This window comes from Protopterus annectens, chromosome 2.part0 (assembly GCF_019279795.1).
Source record: "Protopterus annectens isolate FY-2018-M chromosome 2.part0, PAN1.0, whole genome shotgun sequence".
Taxonomy (NCBI): domain Eukaryota; kingdom Metazoa; phylum Chordata; order Ceratodontiformes; family Protopteridae; genus Protopterus; species Protopterus annectens.
The window spans coordinates 2,078,111-2,096,640 of NC_056728.1; the positions used below are offsets into that span (position 1 = coordinate 2,078,111).

Here is an 18,530-nt window from a genome sequence, read left to right on the forward strand (position 1 = left end):
CGGTGATCAGAAACTTGGGACAGGTTCCACTGTCAAGTCAGTAGTGATCAAACCTAGCTACAAAGTACAAGGCCAGTGAGTGTCCTGTAAAGTGAGTGAGTTCCAAAGATAACTGCCAGTAAGATTCTTTGTAATGTGGAGAAATTAATTGATGAGTTCACTGCACTCTGTTTTTGACTCCTGTGTTAAAGTGGCCCAAAAAGAGCCAGTTTTGGTGACTTAACATAACACTAACAAGGAAATCTGTAGCTATAATTGCATCACCTGGTAGATGGTAAATGGGAGGATGTAGTCCATACCTGTGGCAAACATGTGCACAAAAAAACTCATAGTCCCACTAGGAACCTTATTCATTTCAAATCTTGATCAAGAACAGGTGTCAATGCCTCTTCTTCAAGTGCTCAGAGAATATCTAAGGATGTTAACTGCAAATGTTTGTAAGTGATTTGAAGAAATGTGTCATAATTCACAGATTGTGATATATTATTTCCCTACTATACTGTACAGTATTGTTAGACCTGTTTCTATATAGGTTGCAACTTTGAGGATGCCTTTTATTGGAGGTGGTGCAGTGGAGTAGATTTTTTTAAAAGATGCATCAATGTATCCTGGAATTGTTTTAGGACTTTCATCTTAATTTTTGAAATGTTTAGATTTTCAGTGTTAGGTCTCCACAATAGTGAAGAGTTATCTTGTCTTCTGCTGCAGAAGGGAAGCATCAAACATCTTCCTCTGTTGGAGTAGATCTATGGTTTTGTTCACATCTGCTTTTCAGTCATAAGTGAAACTGGAACTGGGGGAAGGTGAAATTTGGAGTAGTTTGATCTGATGACTTGCAGACATTGGACCCGACCCAGTTTGGCTTCGTCAAGGGCAGATCATGCCTTTTGAACTTGGTCAACTTCTTCGAAACCGTCACCAAGGCCATTGATGAGGGAAAGGCAGTCCATACAGCCTGCCTTGACCTTACAAAGGCCTTCGACACAATACCCCACTCAGGTATTGTAGAAAAACTTACCAGCTTAAATGTAAACCCATATGTCACAAGATGGGTTGCAAACTGGCTTAAGGACGGAACCCACAGGGTTAGAGTTGCTGGCGCTATGTCAGACTCCAAGCTGGTCATAAGTGGTGTCCCACAGGGCTCGGTCCTTGGCCCCCTATTGTTCGGCATCTACTTCTCAGAAGTACAGGCCAACATGGGAGGACTTTGGCTGACAAAGTTTGCAGACGACTGCAAACTGGGCACCATAGTGGAAAGTGCATCGGACACTGATATCCTTCAGAAGGGATTCACGGAAACAGATAGCTGGTGCCAGAGCCATGGCCTGAAGTTAAACGCCAAAAGATGTATAGTCATACCCTTCGGGAAAAACAAGGTAACCCCAAGCTACCATATAGGTGGCAATCCACTAAGCACAGAAGAGGTTATCAGGGACCTGGGGACCCAGGTTGACAGTGGCCTTTCTTTTGACACTCATGTTGCTAAAGTGGTTAGAAAGACCTTCTACATTGCCCACCTGATCATGAAGGGATTCACATCCAGATCTAGTGAGGTCATTGTTCCCCTGTACTCTTCACTTATCAGGCCAATGATCGAGTACAATGCCCCATTCGGGATGTATCTCACCCGACATCTGCAGCAATTGGAGAGACCCCAAAAGTTCCTCACCAAAAGGATAAAGGGACTCCAAAATCTGTCATATGCTGCCAGATTGAAGAAACTCCAGCTCTATTCAGTTGCATAGCGTCTGCTCAGAGGTGACATGTGCCTGACATAAAAGGCCATGTCCAACCTGGAATTAATGGACATGCTCCACCTCAAAAAATCCAAATCCACCAAAACCACTAGAGCAAGCGACTTAAACCTTAGCACGGATATAAATAGGACTTGCTGGAGGGATAGATTTATCACTCAGAGACTCCCTATGCTGTGGAATAAAATCCCGGTCCATGTGAGGCAGAGCACCTCGCTGGCTCTGTTCAAGAGAAATCTTGACCTGTGGATGGGAGATCGTAGGTTTATCCCGGGAATCATCTCTGTGTCACTGCTGGACAGAGGCATAACAAAATAATGGGCACAGTATTTTTTCATATAAGGGGTGGCGTAAGCCACAAAAATTTGGGCTAGGCTTATAAATGCCTTAGGGCAGATAGCCTAGTATAAACCTATGAACCTATGATGTAAATCTTCATTTTATCCTTGACATGAGTTCAGTTCCAAGCATCGGAACCGACTTGGCTTTTACCACAGCCCATGAGAGTCAAAAACTCTTGAGCTCAAGTCTTACTAAGAATGCCCCTTTCCAAATTACCTCAGATCTTTTACCGCTTCTGGTGACAGAAGCATTGCCAGTAGCTCTCAAGCAAAATGATCTTTTTACTCTTCTATTTTTACCTAAAGTCTTGTCTTTAAATATATATTTTTCTCTCACTAATAGTTATTGTAGTTTTCCTTTCTAACCTACCCATTTTCTGATAGCTCCTTACCTCTGTGTTTCTCTATAACACTCCGGTGTTTTCTTCAACTACCATTGTTGGTAGTCTCTCTTCCATACTTCAGGTAGCCTCTTCTAACATCATTGGTTGTTTTCCTTTCTGTGCCTTTGGGTATTCTCTAGTCTGCCTTTGTTTTCCCTTTCTTTCCAAAAAAAAAAAAAAAAAAATTGTGCTATACTTATTTTTTTCTATCCGGTATTCTGTAAGTAAATATATATATATATATATATATATATATATATATATATATACTTTACTTACCTTAATACATTACGTGCACAGAGGCAAGTATTGTTGTACGCCCTGTGTGTACGTAATGTTTTATTTGTTTTGCGGTGTTGGCAGGAAGTGAGAAATCTCCCATTTTGCGCTTCCGCATACAGCGCAAGACGGGAGATTACCCATCTCCCCACTGTAGCGCGATCTTGGAGTTGGTATATTTAAGTAGGGGTTTGGTGCCCCCTGCAAAAGTTTGTGTTTTTTTTTTTTTTTTGATGGTTTCACTTCAGAAGTTCGAGTTTCCGAAGCAGTTCGAGATTTTGGAAATTCGATCTTCTAAAGTGAATCTATATATATATATATATATATATATATATATATATATATATATATATATATATATATATGTGTGTATATGTGTGTGTGTGTGTGTGTATATGTGTATATATATATATATATATGTATATATATCTAATATATAAAATGTGTGTGTTCATATGCACTTATTTTTCTTGGTGCATATCATGGCTGATAAGGGCAAAGGCACTTCTTGTTTTTAAGAAATGCCTCAAATGTGCACAAAAACTACCCAGTTCTGATGGACACTCCCTCTGTGTTAACTGCCTGGGCCAGGTGCACTTACAGGAAGATTGTTCTATCTGCCATAGTTTCAGTCACCGGGCCCTAGTAGAAATAAAAGACAAGTTCATTTTGAAGGAGATGATAAAATCTGCCTTTGAAGAGGCCATCTCTGGTCATGATACAAAAAGTAAAACTGATGGTCTATTGTTGTTAATCTTCATTCATTCCTTGCTGATCCATGTCAGTTCCGAGAGTTGGCCTTATAACAAGCTCGTGCTAGCTAAAAAACTCTCAAGCTAAGCTTTACCCATAGTGCCCCTCTCTCTGTTACCTTGGGTCTCGTTTGCCGCGTAATTATCAAGACGTGTCAGTCCAGCTCTCAGCTAAGTGTTTTAGAATTTTTTCTATTAAAATCTCTTTTGATGGTCTTTTTTACTAATTTTATTATATATTACTTAGTCGCTAGTTTCTATGCCTCCCTTTCTCTTTTACCAGTTTTAGGTATTCTTAGTAACATCGTTGATACCTGCCTTTCCCTCTACCCACTGAGATTAAATCCTTAATACCGTTGCTGGTATTCCCCCCTTTTTCCTCCTTTTTATCTGTCTAGTTAGCTATTTAAAAAAAAAAGAAGTTTAGAGTTTCTTCTTTTTCTCTGTTGATAAGTGTGTGTGTGTGTGTGTGTGTGTGTGTGTGTGTGTGTGTGTGTGTGTGTGTGTATTAATATGTTTAGTGTGTCACTATTCTTGGTTTGTCCTTCTTTGCTATGTCAGAAAAGAAAGGAGCAACTGGATTTAAACAGCGTTACCAGCATGGTTGCAAAATGCCAAATTCAGATGCCCATACCTCTTGCATTTACTGTGTGGGTGTTCCTCATTTATCTATGCAACCTCCTTGTGAAATTTGTAAGGCTTTTAGTTCTTGCATGATTCACTAGAAGAAAAACAAGCTAATAATTAAGGGTTTACTAAAAACTCCTTTTGCGGAGGCTATTTCTGGGTTGGAGGGTTCACCTCCTCCCAAGAAAGAACACAAACATAAGAGCGATTCGGTTCCATCTTCACCCCATGGCACTGACTCTTAAGTCTTCAGAACCGAAGGCCAAAATTACAAAACTGACACCATCACCTTCGGCACCACTGTCTCAGCCTCCCTCCACGTTGCCGTCCTCTGTTCCAGAACTGCAAGTATCCTCCTTGGTACCACCCATGGTACGATAAAAGACTACTGCATCGACCATGCCTTTAATTACTACATGGACTCCAATCTCCCTTTCGGCACCAAAAATAGTTTACCTTACACTGGTCACTTCTCCCCTCCCTATGCATCTTACTGGTCATGAGACTATGGTGTCGAAAGGAGAAACGACCCCTCGGACCTGATATTCCCCCATGGCAGACCCCTTCTTTGGTCAGCAATGTAGCCCCTTCTTGGAGTGACCTGACTCTCCTGGGATATCGACCCGCTCCTCCAGAAGCCTCTCAGAATTTGATGTGGTGAGACTTGTGGACCAGCTTCTAATGGCCAGAGGAATTGCAATGCTCTGTTAAACCCTCCTTCCCACCTGGAGCTTAGGGTTTTTCTCCACGGACTCCTATGTGTACTCCTTTGACCTACTTAGAGGTATCAAAGCCCCTGACACCGCCTATCCTGCTTCCAGCTTCTTCGATCCCACTGATGGACCTCACTGCGGTTTCGGAGCTGACCGTTTTGCCATAGACTCATTCGGAACAGGGCCATCCTCGAGATTGTGACTAGAGTGCCAGCACCGTGACCCCTAGTGCAGCGCCCATTTTTTTCTACAGTGCCGTCTGCTGCGGTTTTCGTTGTCTTGACAGCACAAGTCCTCTTGTGACTCCTTCTCCGGGAGTATTGGGCTTATCAGAGCTGGGTGTGACCCTGGTTCTGAGATTATCCTTCTGGGTTCCGAGCTCCCTCCAAAGTTCCCTCTTTGGGCAGGCCAACTTTCCAGGAGATGGGGAGGGCCCTTGCCTCCACAGGCACACAGATGGTTCCCTCGGAGTTGGAGTGCCATACATTTACTCCCTATGGTACGCAGCTGAGACAGTCCACCACATCAGGACGTCAAGCACAAGAGCCTCAAGATACCCGGCTGCCCGCAAGGTGTCCTCTCTTCTGAGTCATCTTCGGATGTTCCCACCAAGGAGGTACCATAAAAGAGATCATGCAACAGGAAGCACCTGGATTCCCCTGAAGAGTCCCTCATGGAAGATATGGACTACAATGAGGGGGAGGGGTCCCCACGGTCGCTCCCTGAGGATGTCTCCTTCGGAGACGTACTGGAAATCTTAAAACAGCGGGGAAGCTGGAAGCCCACCAACGCCTTCTCTGAGAAATCCGTATTATTGCAGGCTTTTCGTGCTCGACCCTCTACTTCTTTGGTGACCCCGCCTGCAGATGAACTAGTCCAACTCGTCATGCAGTGAGCATGGAAGAGTCCTGATACCGTTGAACCAATCCCCCGAAGACCAGACAAAATTCTGTCCCCACCAAAATTCCACACTGGTCCAAAGGCCTACCGGTAGATGCTGTGGTGGTGGCGGCAGCCACTAAGAAAGAGCTCACCAAGGAGAGCCATACTGTCCACCCCCCAAACAGGGAGTCTCGGGTGATTGACATATTAGGGAAGTGAGTGTTTGCCTCATCGACATTTGCCATTTGGTCCTTGAATTACTTGGCACACTTTACCAGGCTCCAGAGGGACCTAATCTCGGAACTCTCCAGAACCTTAGCAAGAGCAGTCTCTGACAACGTACGCAACAAAGTTGCCTCTAAGCTTGCAACCCTAGAATCTATTTCCAACTCGTCCATGCAGTTAATCTCTCACACTACCGAAGGGGCAGCTAGAGCTGCGGGTTCAGGCGTTGTCGTGAGACGTCACACCTGGATCCACCTTTGTGCATTTGCGGATCCTTTTATGTCTTCCTTTCTTAACGCTCCAGTGGAAGTTTCTTCCCTCTTTGGGCCGAAAGTGAAAGACACGTTAGCCAGATGTGAAAAGGATGGCGAGACCCAGTCTGCCATGGGTGTGTGTTTTTCCACCCCCCCCCCCAAGCAATTCTTCTCTAGGAATCAGAGGAGTGAAAAGATGTGGCACTAGGAATCCCAGGCTCCTTTCCATGACGCACATGGCAAGTTTACCCTCCAGGCAGAGGGGGGGTAACTCTTCTGGAGGACACCCCTACAGAGACAAAAGTGGTATGCGTAACCAGGGGTCCAGAGATTCTTTCTCTGGACAACCCTACCAGCGCTCCTGAAGAGCGGCCCAGTTGCTTTCCTCTGGAAGCAGTCTGGGGACATTTCTTTTTGCACCACTCTGCCTAGCAAACAATGACCACAGACTCTTGGGTGCAGAATATAATCGCCAGAGGTTACCACATACCCTTCAATATTTGCCCAAAGCCATTAAGGCACATTCCCAATGTTCCACCCAGTCAAGGAAGCAGCAGCTCAAGAAATACGAAAGTTGTTTCAAAAAAGTCATCTAAGCAGTCCCACCAGACCAAATAGGATCCAGATCTTACTCCAGGTTCTTTTTAGTGCCAAAAAAAGACAGGGGAATGGAGACCGATCTTGGATCTCAGCATTCTGAACAAATTTGTCAACCAAACAAAATTCTGGATGGTCACGGTTCAGTCTATCCTACCTTTCCTGGAGAAAGACGATTGGATGTGCTCAGTAGATTTTCAGGATGCGCATTACCACATAAAAACGGACAGATGCTGCAGGAGATTCCTTCACTTCTGGCTAGGAGACAATCCTTACCAATTCCGGATGCTGCCCTTTGGACTCTGTATGGCTCCCAGAGTGTTCACCAAATGCGTGGTAGTGTTAAAAACTCACCTGAGACTGCAAATATTCCGAGTGTTTCCATACTTGGACGATTGGCTCCTTACTGCCCCCACCAGGCGTCTACTGGTTTACAGCCTTGCATTATACTCTAAAACTAGTGAAATACCTAGGAATCTCAATAAACAAGAAGTGCAAGTTGAGTCCTTCTCAAACCCTGGAATTCATAGGAATAACTTTCAATACTCAATCTTGCCTAGTCTCCACAATTTAGAAAGACTGAGGTCCCAACTCTGGATATTACTCTCTCAAGACAAAATTCCAGCTTGGGCTGTCCTTCAACTTCTAGGATCAATGTCAACATCAAATACAATAGTTCCCCTGGTGAGACTACACATGAGACTTCCTCAGTGGCTCTTACTAACACATTGGTCCCCTTCGAATCATCCTATGTCCTCTCAGATCCGCATAACAAACTGATGCAAACAAGATTTAACTTTGTGGATGAAGTCAGAAAAAGACGTATGGATTTGCCCTTTCTCCCCATGTCAGCCCAAGACCATAGTGACCACGGACGTTTCCCTGATAAGGTGGGGGTGGGGGGGCACTTCCAGGGGAAAGACAATCCAAGGTACTTTGTCCCCTCTGGAGGCCAATCTGCATATCGGTGTTCTAGAACTGAGGGCAGTGCTTTTAGCATTGCAAGCCTTTCAATCTGCCCTCCCATCGGGGACAATTGCTATCCAGTCCAACAACATGTCTGTGGTCTGGTATATCAACAAACAAGGGGGAACCAAGTCTTACCCGTTGTGTAGAGAGGCCATGAGAATTTGGCAATGGGTGACAGCTTCCTATTCGCCTTTCCAGCAAATCACAAATGCAGCAGCTACTTTGCCATTATTACCCCAGAGGGGGAATCCCTGAGGGACACAATAATACACTATTTGTCTACGGGACTTCTTTATGCTTTTCCTCCCCTTCCCCTGATCCCACAATTTCTAAAGAAGGCCCTTCGGTTGAGAAGCAGAGTAGTCTTCATTGCACCCTACTGGGCCAGACAAGTTTGATTCGCCTTTTTTTGGCCTCACCTAGTACACCAACCATAGATTCTGGATCCAACTCCAGAATTACTGTCGCACCTGCAGGGGGTGATGCATCCAAACATACCCAGTCTCAAGCTGAGAACTTGGTTTCTCTACTTCCAGTAACTGCCAGGCAGAATAACCCAACTTCCCCTGTACGCAACATTCTTCTGGCTTCACACAAACCATTCACCAGGAAAATTCTTAGCAAGTGGAAGAGATTCCTTTTTTGGTCTCGACAGAAAGAACTAGACCCTTGCTCAGCTCCTTTTAGTGCGGTATTGGATTATTTGTCAAGCCTTCTTTGTTTGGGAGCAGTAGCCTCCACTGTGAGTACATGTGGCTGCTATCTTAAACTTCCACAATAGATTCCAAGACTCATCCTTAATTTCCCATCGTCTCTGTAAAACCTTCTTGAAAGGGGTCTCGCACATCAGACCACCCTAGACCACCCTTCAAAGAACCAATCGAACCTTGGAGTTTAACACTAACACCAGTACTGCAGTCCCTGACACTATCACATTTTGAACCTGTTGCCACTTGCGATATAAAGTTCTTATCCTGTCAATCCCTATTTTTAGTGGCCATCACCTCAGCAAGACACCTATCCTAACGTCAGGCCTTGTGCATTAGATGCCCTTACATGGTCTTTCATAAGGACAGAGTATCTCTCCGAACTAACCCTTCCTTTCTGCCCAAAGTTATTTTGGAATTGACTGTTAATCAGACAATTGCCCTACCACTGTTTTTTTTCAATTTTCTCAAAGAAGAATACTGCCTCTGTTTACTTGATATACATAGACAATTACGATTTTACCTAGACAGCTAAATCAGAATGTAAATCTGACCAGTTATTTGCTTCCTATTCAGGACCAAATTTGAGCAACTCTGTTTGTAGTGTAACGTTATCTAAGTGGTTGAGAAATTGTATATGCTTTATCTACCAACATAATAAAATTCCTCTACCGAGCAAGGTCAAAACACGCTCAGCTAGATAGCCCAGTACCAACCTATGAACCTATCTGCCCGAAGGCATGTATTGGCCCAGCCACATTGTGCGGTATTCACCGCCCCTTTAGTAGTTCCCTAGACCCTTGTACTAGCAGCTAGTACCCTTGGCCCCTATCTAGTAGTGCTGTTGGTGTGATCCCCAGTGTGAATTTGTGTTACCCATCCACTCATCAAGGTTCCTCTTGAAGAGTGATAGTGAGGGGCTCTGTCTTATCAGTCAGATAAGATCTGTCTTGTCAGTGGTGACTTCTGTTGCTTTTCAATCAAGGGCTTCAGTGGATGATATCTATGCAGCTGCAGCATGGGCTACCTCTCATACCTTTATCACTCATTACAAATTGGATATGGTCTCCAGGGGGAGAGCATCCTTTGGTTCAATGGTATTCAAACATCCTTCCATAAGGCCTCCCAAGACAGAAAGTAGCTAGGGACTCTGTCCCATCAGTAAGGAATGAAAGAAGATTAACAACATCAGATAAAGAAGTTTTGTTCTTACCATAACATTCCATTTGTGTTGTTGAACTTCATTTATTCATTATGTCCCACCCTCCTTCCCCCTCCAAGGAGTTCCTGGAAGTTCTGATTTGATCCAAATCCCGCATTAGGGGACCTGCTCAGAAAAAGCCTCTGCTTTCTTTATTACGGGCAAACACTATCTGAGGTAACAGGGAGAGGGGCGCTATGGGTAAATCTTAGCTTGAAAGTTTTTGGCTAGCACAAGCTTCTTATAAGGCCAACGCGGTTCTGTGGACGGATCAGACACCCATCAGTAATGAATGAATGAAGATCAACAACACAGATGGAACGTTATGGTAAGAACATAACTACAACTACTACTTCTACTACTTCTCCTCCTCCTCCTCCTCCTCCTCATCCAAGAAAAGGAGTTGATTGGTACCAGCTTCTCCATTAGCCCCAACGACTAAGAGACTTCTCCATTGGCCCTGACGACTAAGAGACTTAAAACTGTGGTTCCCTCTGCTAGTGCGGAACCTGTATGCTTTGGTGCAACCTCGGTGCCGACAGTTTCTCTGTCACTGATGCCAAAGTTGTCTGTATACACCAAAAGCCAGACCATGGAGCCGGTAGTTTTGGTGCCGACTTTTACTCTGGTACCGACATTTACAGCGCCTGCAGAAAGTGCTGAATTTTCATTCCTAGGACCAGATACTCCCCCATCCATTGACCATTTTGCAGGTCAGTTACCTAGCCCCTTTTTGGAATGACCAAGATCCCCTTCTACCCAGTCTTATCGGTTCCACCAAAAGCCTGACCGAGGTAGATCAGCTCCTTGCAGTGAGGGGAATTTCAGGTGTGTCCTCTGTTCTAGCCCCTTCCAGTGCCGGAACCTATCCTTCAACTCCCAACTACTCTTCTTCCTCTGACCTCCTCCAAGGCATTAGAGATCCCAGTTCCAACCTTACTGGTGCTGACTGTTTAGGTCTGAGCGACCTCTCCTTCTCCTGCACTGACTTCTGCCTTGACTTCTTCAGCTTTTTCGGACATAGAGACCTCTCTGGGCCAAAGCTGTGCTGTTGGCTCTGGGGGGGGCAAAACTTCACTCCAATTTTTTTGGAGCCATCTCTGCAACTTGGAGCTTTGGCATGCGTTAGCTCGACCCCAGCATCAGCTTCCGGAGCTGTCTCTTTGGTGCTTGGGGAGACCACAATTCGCTGGCAGTCCTTCTCTGTTCCAGGCTCTCTTCCCTCTTTGGGGAGGGGACCAGCTTTCCAGGCCATGGAGAGGGCCCGGTCAACTGTGGGCATTGTCTGCTCCACAGCTGTCAGAACAGTTCCCTGGTCTTTCCTCTTGTCCAGAGTCTGTTCCAGCTCCGACACCAGGACAGCGAGCACCAAAGCTACAGGAATCACCTATTCAGGTTTTATCCTCTTCTGATACTTATCCAGATTGTCCCACTAAGGCGGTTCCACAGAAGAAGCGTATGAGGAAACACCTAGATTCTCCAGAGGAATCCATCACTGAGGACCTGGATTACGATTAAGGGGAGGGTTCGCCACAGTCACCCTTGAGATCCTTAAGCAGAGGGGTGGCTGGATGTCCCAGCAGCCTTCCCTGGACGAATAAGTGTACCTGCAAGCTTTCAGTGCTCCTCCATCTACAACTTGGGTAACTCTGCCCACTGACTAGCTTGTTAAGCTTATCTTGCAGCCAGTGTGGAAGGCTGCTGACACTGTAGAACTCATCCCCAAGAGACCAAACAAAATTCTAACTACTCCTGAGGATCATCAGTTTTGAGCAAAGGGATTGGCGATAGATGACATAGTGGCAGTGGCAGCCACAAAAAAGGAACTGGCAGAGGAAAGTTCCATTATCCATCCTCCTAATAGAGTCTTGGGCGATGGATAGGTTTGGCAAGCAGATTTATGGTTCATTGACCTTTGCATTACGGTCTTTGAACTTTATGGCTCATTTCACCTGACTTCAGATGGATCTGATCTGATTAAAATGTTTCCAGATCTGATGAAGTCCAAAATAAGGTTGCTTCTCAGTTGGCCACCCTAGAGTCCATTTCAAATTCGTCCATGAGCCTCATAGCACATGCAGCCGAAGAGACAACTAGAGCAGTAGAATCTGGCATAACCATAAGGAGATGTGCCTGGATGCGCTTGTTCAAATTTGTGGAGCCATTCAAGTCTTCATTCGTCAATGCCCTCTTTGACCGATCATACCTTTTTGGTTCTAAAGTTCGAGAAACTTTGTCCAGGTGTGAAAAGGATGGAAAGACTTTCTGCATTAGGTGTATGTTTTTTCTACTCCTCAAGGTCCTATTCTAGGAACTAGAGGAGTGGGAAAATGTGCTTCAAAAATCCCAAGGACCTTTCCAGGACACGTGGCAGTGGCTCACCCAGGGTCAGAGGGGGAGCTTTAATAGAAGATGCCATCTATGCGGCAGAGGTGGCCCTCAAAATCAGGGTTCCAGGGACATGTTTCCTGGGAAACCCTACCGGCACTCCTGAAAAGAGGCCTGAATGCTTTCCAATGGAGGCAGTTGGGGGGGGGGGTTATCCTTGCACCAAAACACCTAGCAACAGATGACTTCAGATGTTTGCGTGCAGAGGATCATAACCAGAGGATACACCATACCCTTCCTTCCCCAGCAAAATCCCTGGTGTTCCACCCAGTCAGAGGGAACAGCAGTAGTAAAAATTAAAAAAACACTAGGAAAAAAGTCGTCCAAGAGGTCCTGCCAGACCAAATAGAATCTAGAGTTTACTCCAGATTATTTTTAGTGCCAAAAAAGACAGGGGACTGGAGACCAGTTTTAGATCCAAGTGTCTTGAACACGTGGGGTTTGACAGATGAAATTCCGGATGGTCACTGTTCGGTTCAGTCTATTCTGCCACTTCTAGGGAAAGACTATTGGATATGCTTGATAGATCTTCAGGATGCATATTACCACATAAAAATGGACAAGTGGTCCAGAAGATTTCTCCGCTTCCAGCAGGGAATTAGTTCTTATTAGTTCCGGGTTCTGCACTTTGGCCACAGCACCCAGGGTGTTCAATTGCATGGAAATAGCAGCAGATCACTTACTGCATGGATTCCATGGGTTTTCTTACTTAGACGACTGGCTCATTACCGCTCCCACCAGGCATCTTCTAGAACAAGCAAGAGACTGTGTCCTCCAGACCTGCGCTAACCTAGCAATCACTAAATTACGAAAATCGCAACGGACTCCTACCCAAACTTTAGAGTTCATAGGAGTAGTCCTAAATACCGATTCTTGCATAGCTTCCCTCCCTGATCTAAGATTGCAAAAAATCAGGACCCAAGTGAAGCAAATTGTCAGAAGCAAGAAAGTAACCACACGATTAATCTTACAAAACTTAGGATCGATTGTGGCAGGTATAACGTTGGTTCCTTTGGCAAGATTTCATATGAGAATTATACAGTGGCTGTGAGGATAGGAGTGGTCCATACTGCATCAACCAAGGTCAGATCAGATCTTGATTACCAACTGTTGCAAGAAAGACCTAGCTTGGCAGATTCAATGACAAAATTCTCTTAGGCCACCCTTTTGTCCCATCTTCACCCCTAGCCATAGTGACCACAGATGTCTCCCAGATGGGATGGGGAGATATTATGTGGCCAAGACTGTCCAAGGCACTTGGTCCACATTAGAGGCCAATTTGCATATTAATATCTGGGAGCTGGGGGCAGTGCTTTTAGCATTGCAGGCCTTTCAAACTGCTCCCCCCTCAGGAAAGATTGCAATTCAGACAGATGTCTGTAGTTTGGTACATAAACAAATCGGGGGATCCAAGTCTTAGCCTCTTTGTTGTGAAGCTGTTAGAGTTTGGCAGTGGGCGATCTCTTCCAACCCCTTTCTGATAGCAATGCATATTCGAGAGATCCAGTATGATAGCAAACTGAGAAGATGCATTCTTCAGTCTCACGAGTGGTGTCTCAATCCCAAAGTGGCGGAGAACATTTTTTGTCAACAGGGCCAGCCGTGCTGCAACTTATTTGCATTGCCTCGGAACAACAAATGCAACAGCTACTTTGCCTATTTCCCCCTCCGGGGGAGTCACCGAGAGATGCCCTCTTGCACAATTGGCACTCCAGACTTCTGTATGCCTTTCCCTCCAATTCCATTAATTCCTCAATTTCTAAAGAAGGTGATCAGATTGAAGAGCAAGGTAATCCTCCTTGCTCCCTTCTGGCCATGACAGATTTGGTACCCCTTACTTTGGTCTTATCTGATTAGTGACTGTAGACTCTGGACCCAGAGCCAGATGTCCTATTCCATCCAGAGGGATTAGTTCACCTGAACCTTCAAAACCTCAAGCTCATGGCTTGGTTTCTGCAATTCCATTGATTGCCAGACTTAATAAACTTTTTCTTCTCCAGTTCGTAAAATTATTTTAGCTTCCCATAAACCTTCCAACAAGAAACTTTATAAAAGCAAATGGAAAACGTTCTCTTGCTGGGCTCATGATAATAACATTGACCCCTTTTCTGCTCCTATCGATAGATTCTTGGCATTTTTAGCTTTGCTTTTTTGAAGCCGGGACATCTTCATCTACTATCAAAGTGCAGCTAACGGTGATTTCAAATTTTCTTAATGGGTTTGAAGAATATTCTTTAATTTCTCAAACTTTGCAAAGCTTTTTTAAAAGGGACTTTGATGTTAAAGCCTCCGTATAAGGATCCATCTACACCATGGGACCTAAACTCAGTGTAACAGTCACTAGTGCAGTAACCCTTTGAGTCTGCTGCCAACTGTAATTTGAAATTCTTATCTTAGGAAGATTATATTTCTGGTAGAGATTACCTCTGCCAGAAGAATTTCAACAATTCAAGCTTTATCTTGCAAACCACCATAACTGATGTCTCATAAAAACAGTCTCCTTGAGAGCAAACTCTTCCTTTTTACCAAAAGTGGTATGTGTTTACCAGTATTTTCTCCCAACTTTTCCAGCAAGGACTAATACTGTTAATATTTATTAGATGTTCATAGACAGTTGTGCTTCTGTGTTCATAGAACAAAGGACATAAAATCTGACCAGCTGTTTGGTTTACCTATTCTTGTACTTGAAAATGAAACAGTCTCCAAGGTCACCTTATCTATATGGCTAAAAGATTGTATTTTCTTCATTTGCACTTCATTTACCGTAAGAGAAAAGTTGGATTACCAGGTCTTGTTAAGGCACACACTACTAGAGCAGTGGCTGCTTCAGCAGTTTTTCATTCTAAGGCTTCTGTGGATGATATTTGCACAGCAGCAACATGGGCTACCCCTCATACTTTTATTACTCATTACAAATTGGATTTGGTCTCTAGAGGAAGAGCGTCATTTGGTTATGTGGTGCTCAGAAATATTCCTCCCTAGATCTAATATGTCAAGGATAAAATGAAGATTGACAGCATCAGATAAAGAAGTTATGTACTTACCATAATATTCTATCTGTGTTGTTTATCTTCATTTATCCTTGACTCCCTAACTCCCTTCCAGTCGTTTTTTTTTGGTTGAACGAATATTGGCCCTAATTATGCAGGTTTCATATCCGACACCAGATATGGCATCTATAAAAAAAAAAAAAAAAAAAAAAAAAGGTTTTTAAGATTATGCTTTCTATTCTTTTCTTTGTCTGCAAATTCGATCTGAGGTAATTGAGCATTCTGGGTAGGACTTAAACTTGAGAGTTTTTGGTTCTTGAGGGCTGTAGTAACGACCGAGTCGATGTCAAGGATAAGTGAAGGTGGACAACACAGATGGAAAGTCATGGTAACTACATAACTTTTTTGAGTGTATTCAACTGACGAGTGAGTATTGCAGAGCTCAGAATGGCTGCTACAGGACTGATTGATATGCTTTAATACTCACTTGGCATATCAGAGAAGATATTTCCCTTTGCCCTAATACTCACTTGGCATATCAGAGAAGATATTTCCCTTTGCCCTAATGAGTTTGCTTTACCAGTACAGAGTTTTCTGTTTTGGATGGTCATTTGGTCTTGTTGCAGTTTCTCTATTTTCAGGTTGTTTGTATATTCTACTCTGATGTCAGTAGTTTGTCATCTCCATCACATGGGAGGAGTTGTCCTTAGTTGCATTTCTGACTGACTGTGTTGAACTATAAATGGTGAGGGACATTTTTACAATGAGAATGGGCTAAAGAAAGTTGTTGCAAGCTGCAAATCTAATTTTTGGTAATATGGATGCTTCATTGAGGTTAAAATAATTAATTTACTTCCATATGCTAATGGTAGTATGTATCCTTAAAGTTTCTCCACCATAATCTGTATGTCACAGCATTTGCTACTGTCATCCTCTCTCTTTCAGATCTCCTCCTAATCACTAAACTCTGTCAATGGTCCTTAACCTGGTGGAAATTTCCATCTCTCCTGAAGAATATTGGCCATTTCTTTCTTCCTCAATGTCATTGCCAGAAGCTTGTGGTATGCTATGTTTTATACTGAGGTAGAACATAGTTCTCTCCGCTTCTAGAATCACATATGTTCATAGTGTTTACTAGGCTAATGACCACAAGGGCCTTTTTAAGCCTAGCCATGCATCCCAAATCTCTGACAAGTTCTGATACCCTTGATAAGTGTAAGCATGGGCCTGGGAGATGAACCATTTACAGGTTACCTGTTTGCATCAGAGACAGATTCCAAACCAGGGATGAATTTCCAGTATCCCATCCAGTTGTTCAAGTTGCACTTGGATTAGAGAGGAACTCTGCTTCACATGGATGGGGAAGCAGAGTTCCTCCCTAATCCAATTTCATCTTTACTGAGAACCTCTCTTGGTCAGCTGTGATGACCAAATCTGTACCTGAATAAACTCTGAGCCTTATGTATAAGGAAAGATTTTCATGTGGGAACGTGATGCTGTTATACTGCATCATCCATTGTAGTACACTGGTTTATGAATTCTTGAAAAGGCTTAATTTCTGGCAGTTGTACCTTATCCACGTGTGATAGAACTCTTTCAACATATTTATAGTGCCTGCTAACACTTACAACTCTCCATCATGACTATGCTAAACATTGCTTTCCTTCCCCAGGAACATATTTTGACAGATAGGATCACACAGGTGCAGAACTGCTGTTCAGCAGTGCAGATTGTTGTTAATCCATTTTTTATATTGTTGAGTAATGTGTGTGCTACAGCTCTAATGATGGTACACCAGATTGTATCCGTAGATGCTACCAGTGCTGCAGCAGGTGTGGCAGGTATGCAGCCATAGTGCAGCACTTACTTTTTAGTGGGGACTGGCAGTAAAGTCAGTCAGAAATCTAGTGTGTGCAATTCTCCTCTATATTTCTGCTTGTGTATCAGTGCAAAGCTTGGTGGACTTCTGCTGACGGAACTGTTTTTCCTCTTTTGACAGGATACTGATAGAACTACGGGTTGCACGTATTAAAGGCGTTCTTCCATTGCAGACATTGATGCGAGCAGCTGGCAGCGATGCTTCTCCAGCTCTGAAAAAGAAATTTGAGGTAAAATCACTTACACATAAAGCATTTAATTATTGTACGTTTCCTTTTCAGTACACTTACTTGTTTTGTGTGTTAGAATTGTTATTAATATTCCTTTATGAGGTTTGCTGTCATATACTAGAGTCAGATAGTCGAGTTCACCTGGGTGAGCCCGCATTGTGAATGTTGTAATGTCAAAAACTGGCATTACTGATTGTCCAACCTTGCCCCCTTTTGGACTCATGGTAAATGGTAACGCTTATTCCTGGGTTCAGAGTGGTAGGGAGTTTTGAGGTTTTGTGACAGTGTCTGGCATATCGGATTTCCGCATTCTGACATTCGCGGATGATTTCAAGTATAGGAGGAGTCTACCATGTGTTAGTCGAGCACATGATCGTAAACCCCTTTATGATGAAGGAATGGGAAAACACAATCTCCAAACTTTTTCACCCTTAACAATAAACACATGTTGGTTATGAATTTTTCTTTTTTCTTTTCCTTTCTTATTTTTTTCTAACACCACCCTGTTAACTTGAAAGGGCACTATCAGTAACTCTTGTGCACATAATCTCCACTGCCAAAGGTAGCATGTATTGCTGAAGTAATTCAGAGACATCAGCTGGTAGGGAGAGTAATTTCAGGTATCATTAAGCTGTTGGCCATTAAACAGGTTTGTGTTCACTAACATAAATCTGTCCTTTGTATGTGGAGGTGCTGACTTGATTGTTATTCATTAAGCACCCAAGTCACTGTTCCATCAGTGTTTCATGTTTAGTTTAATTGTTCCCTCTTTTAAGAGTAAAGAACTGGGTATCAAGAAGTTGAGGGAGACTCATGGACTAGTAGCATTACTTTTGTGGTAATGTATTTGGACTTGATGCAGTTTAGCAGTGACTGTTTTCTCTATGCCCATTTGCGTCTTAAAAGACCTCTCATCTAGCTTTGTGTCTGACAGAGATTTGTGTACTTATTGCTGTGTGTACAGAAATTTGTTTCTTCTCTACTATTGAACAGAACCATTTGTTAGCAGTTCATAAAAAGTACTTTAAAACAATGCTGTGTTTTCCTTATTGTTCAGGTTTTAGCTTCTGTATATTTTGTTGACCACCCTCTCAGCTAAGTAGTTGTAGGCTGTACTTAGACAAAACTGAAGATGTTATAATGAATAATATGACTGTTAAATAATTGGAGTGGCTTGTTGGTTATTTACAGGGGATGGTATTCATGAGAGGTTGTTTACATCTGGGAGCTTTTGTTGATCTTGATTCTAGAATCAAGGTTAAAGACCCCCATATATGCTTTTCCTTTTCCCTGGGCATCCATCCATCCACAACCCATTTTTCTCATTTTTGGACGTGGGTTTGATGTGTCACTTCAA

General features: G+C 43.4%; 1 protein-coding gene across 1 annotated transcript in view; it reads left to right on the forward strand.

Annotated features, from left to right (window-relative positions):
* Positions 1-18,530, forward strand: part of LOC122793688 (FAST kinase domain-containing protein 2, mitochondrial-like) — a 173,697-nt gene that overhangs the window by 62,915 nt on the left and 92,252 nt on the right. Inside the window, exon 4 of the mRNA XM_044061907.1 lies at positions 17,065-17,173. Coding sequence (XP_043917842.1) covers positions 17,065-17,173 — 109 coding nt within the window. The remainder of the gene's footprint in view (positions 1-17,064; positions 17,174-18,530) is intronic.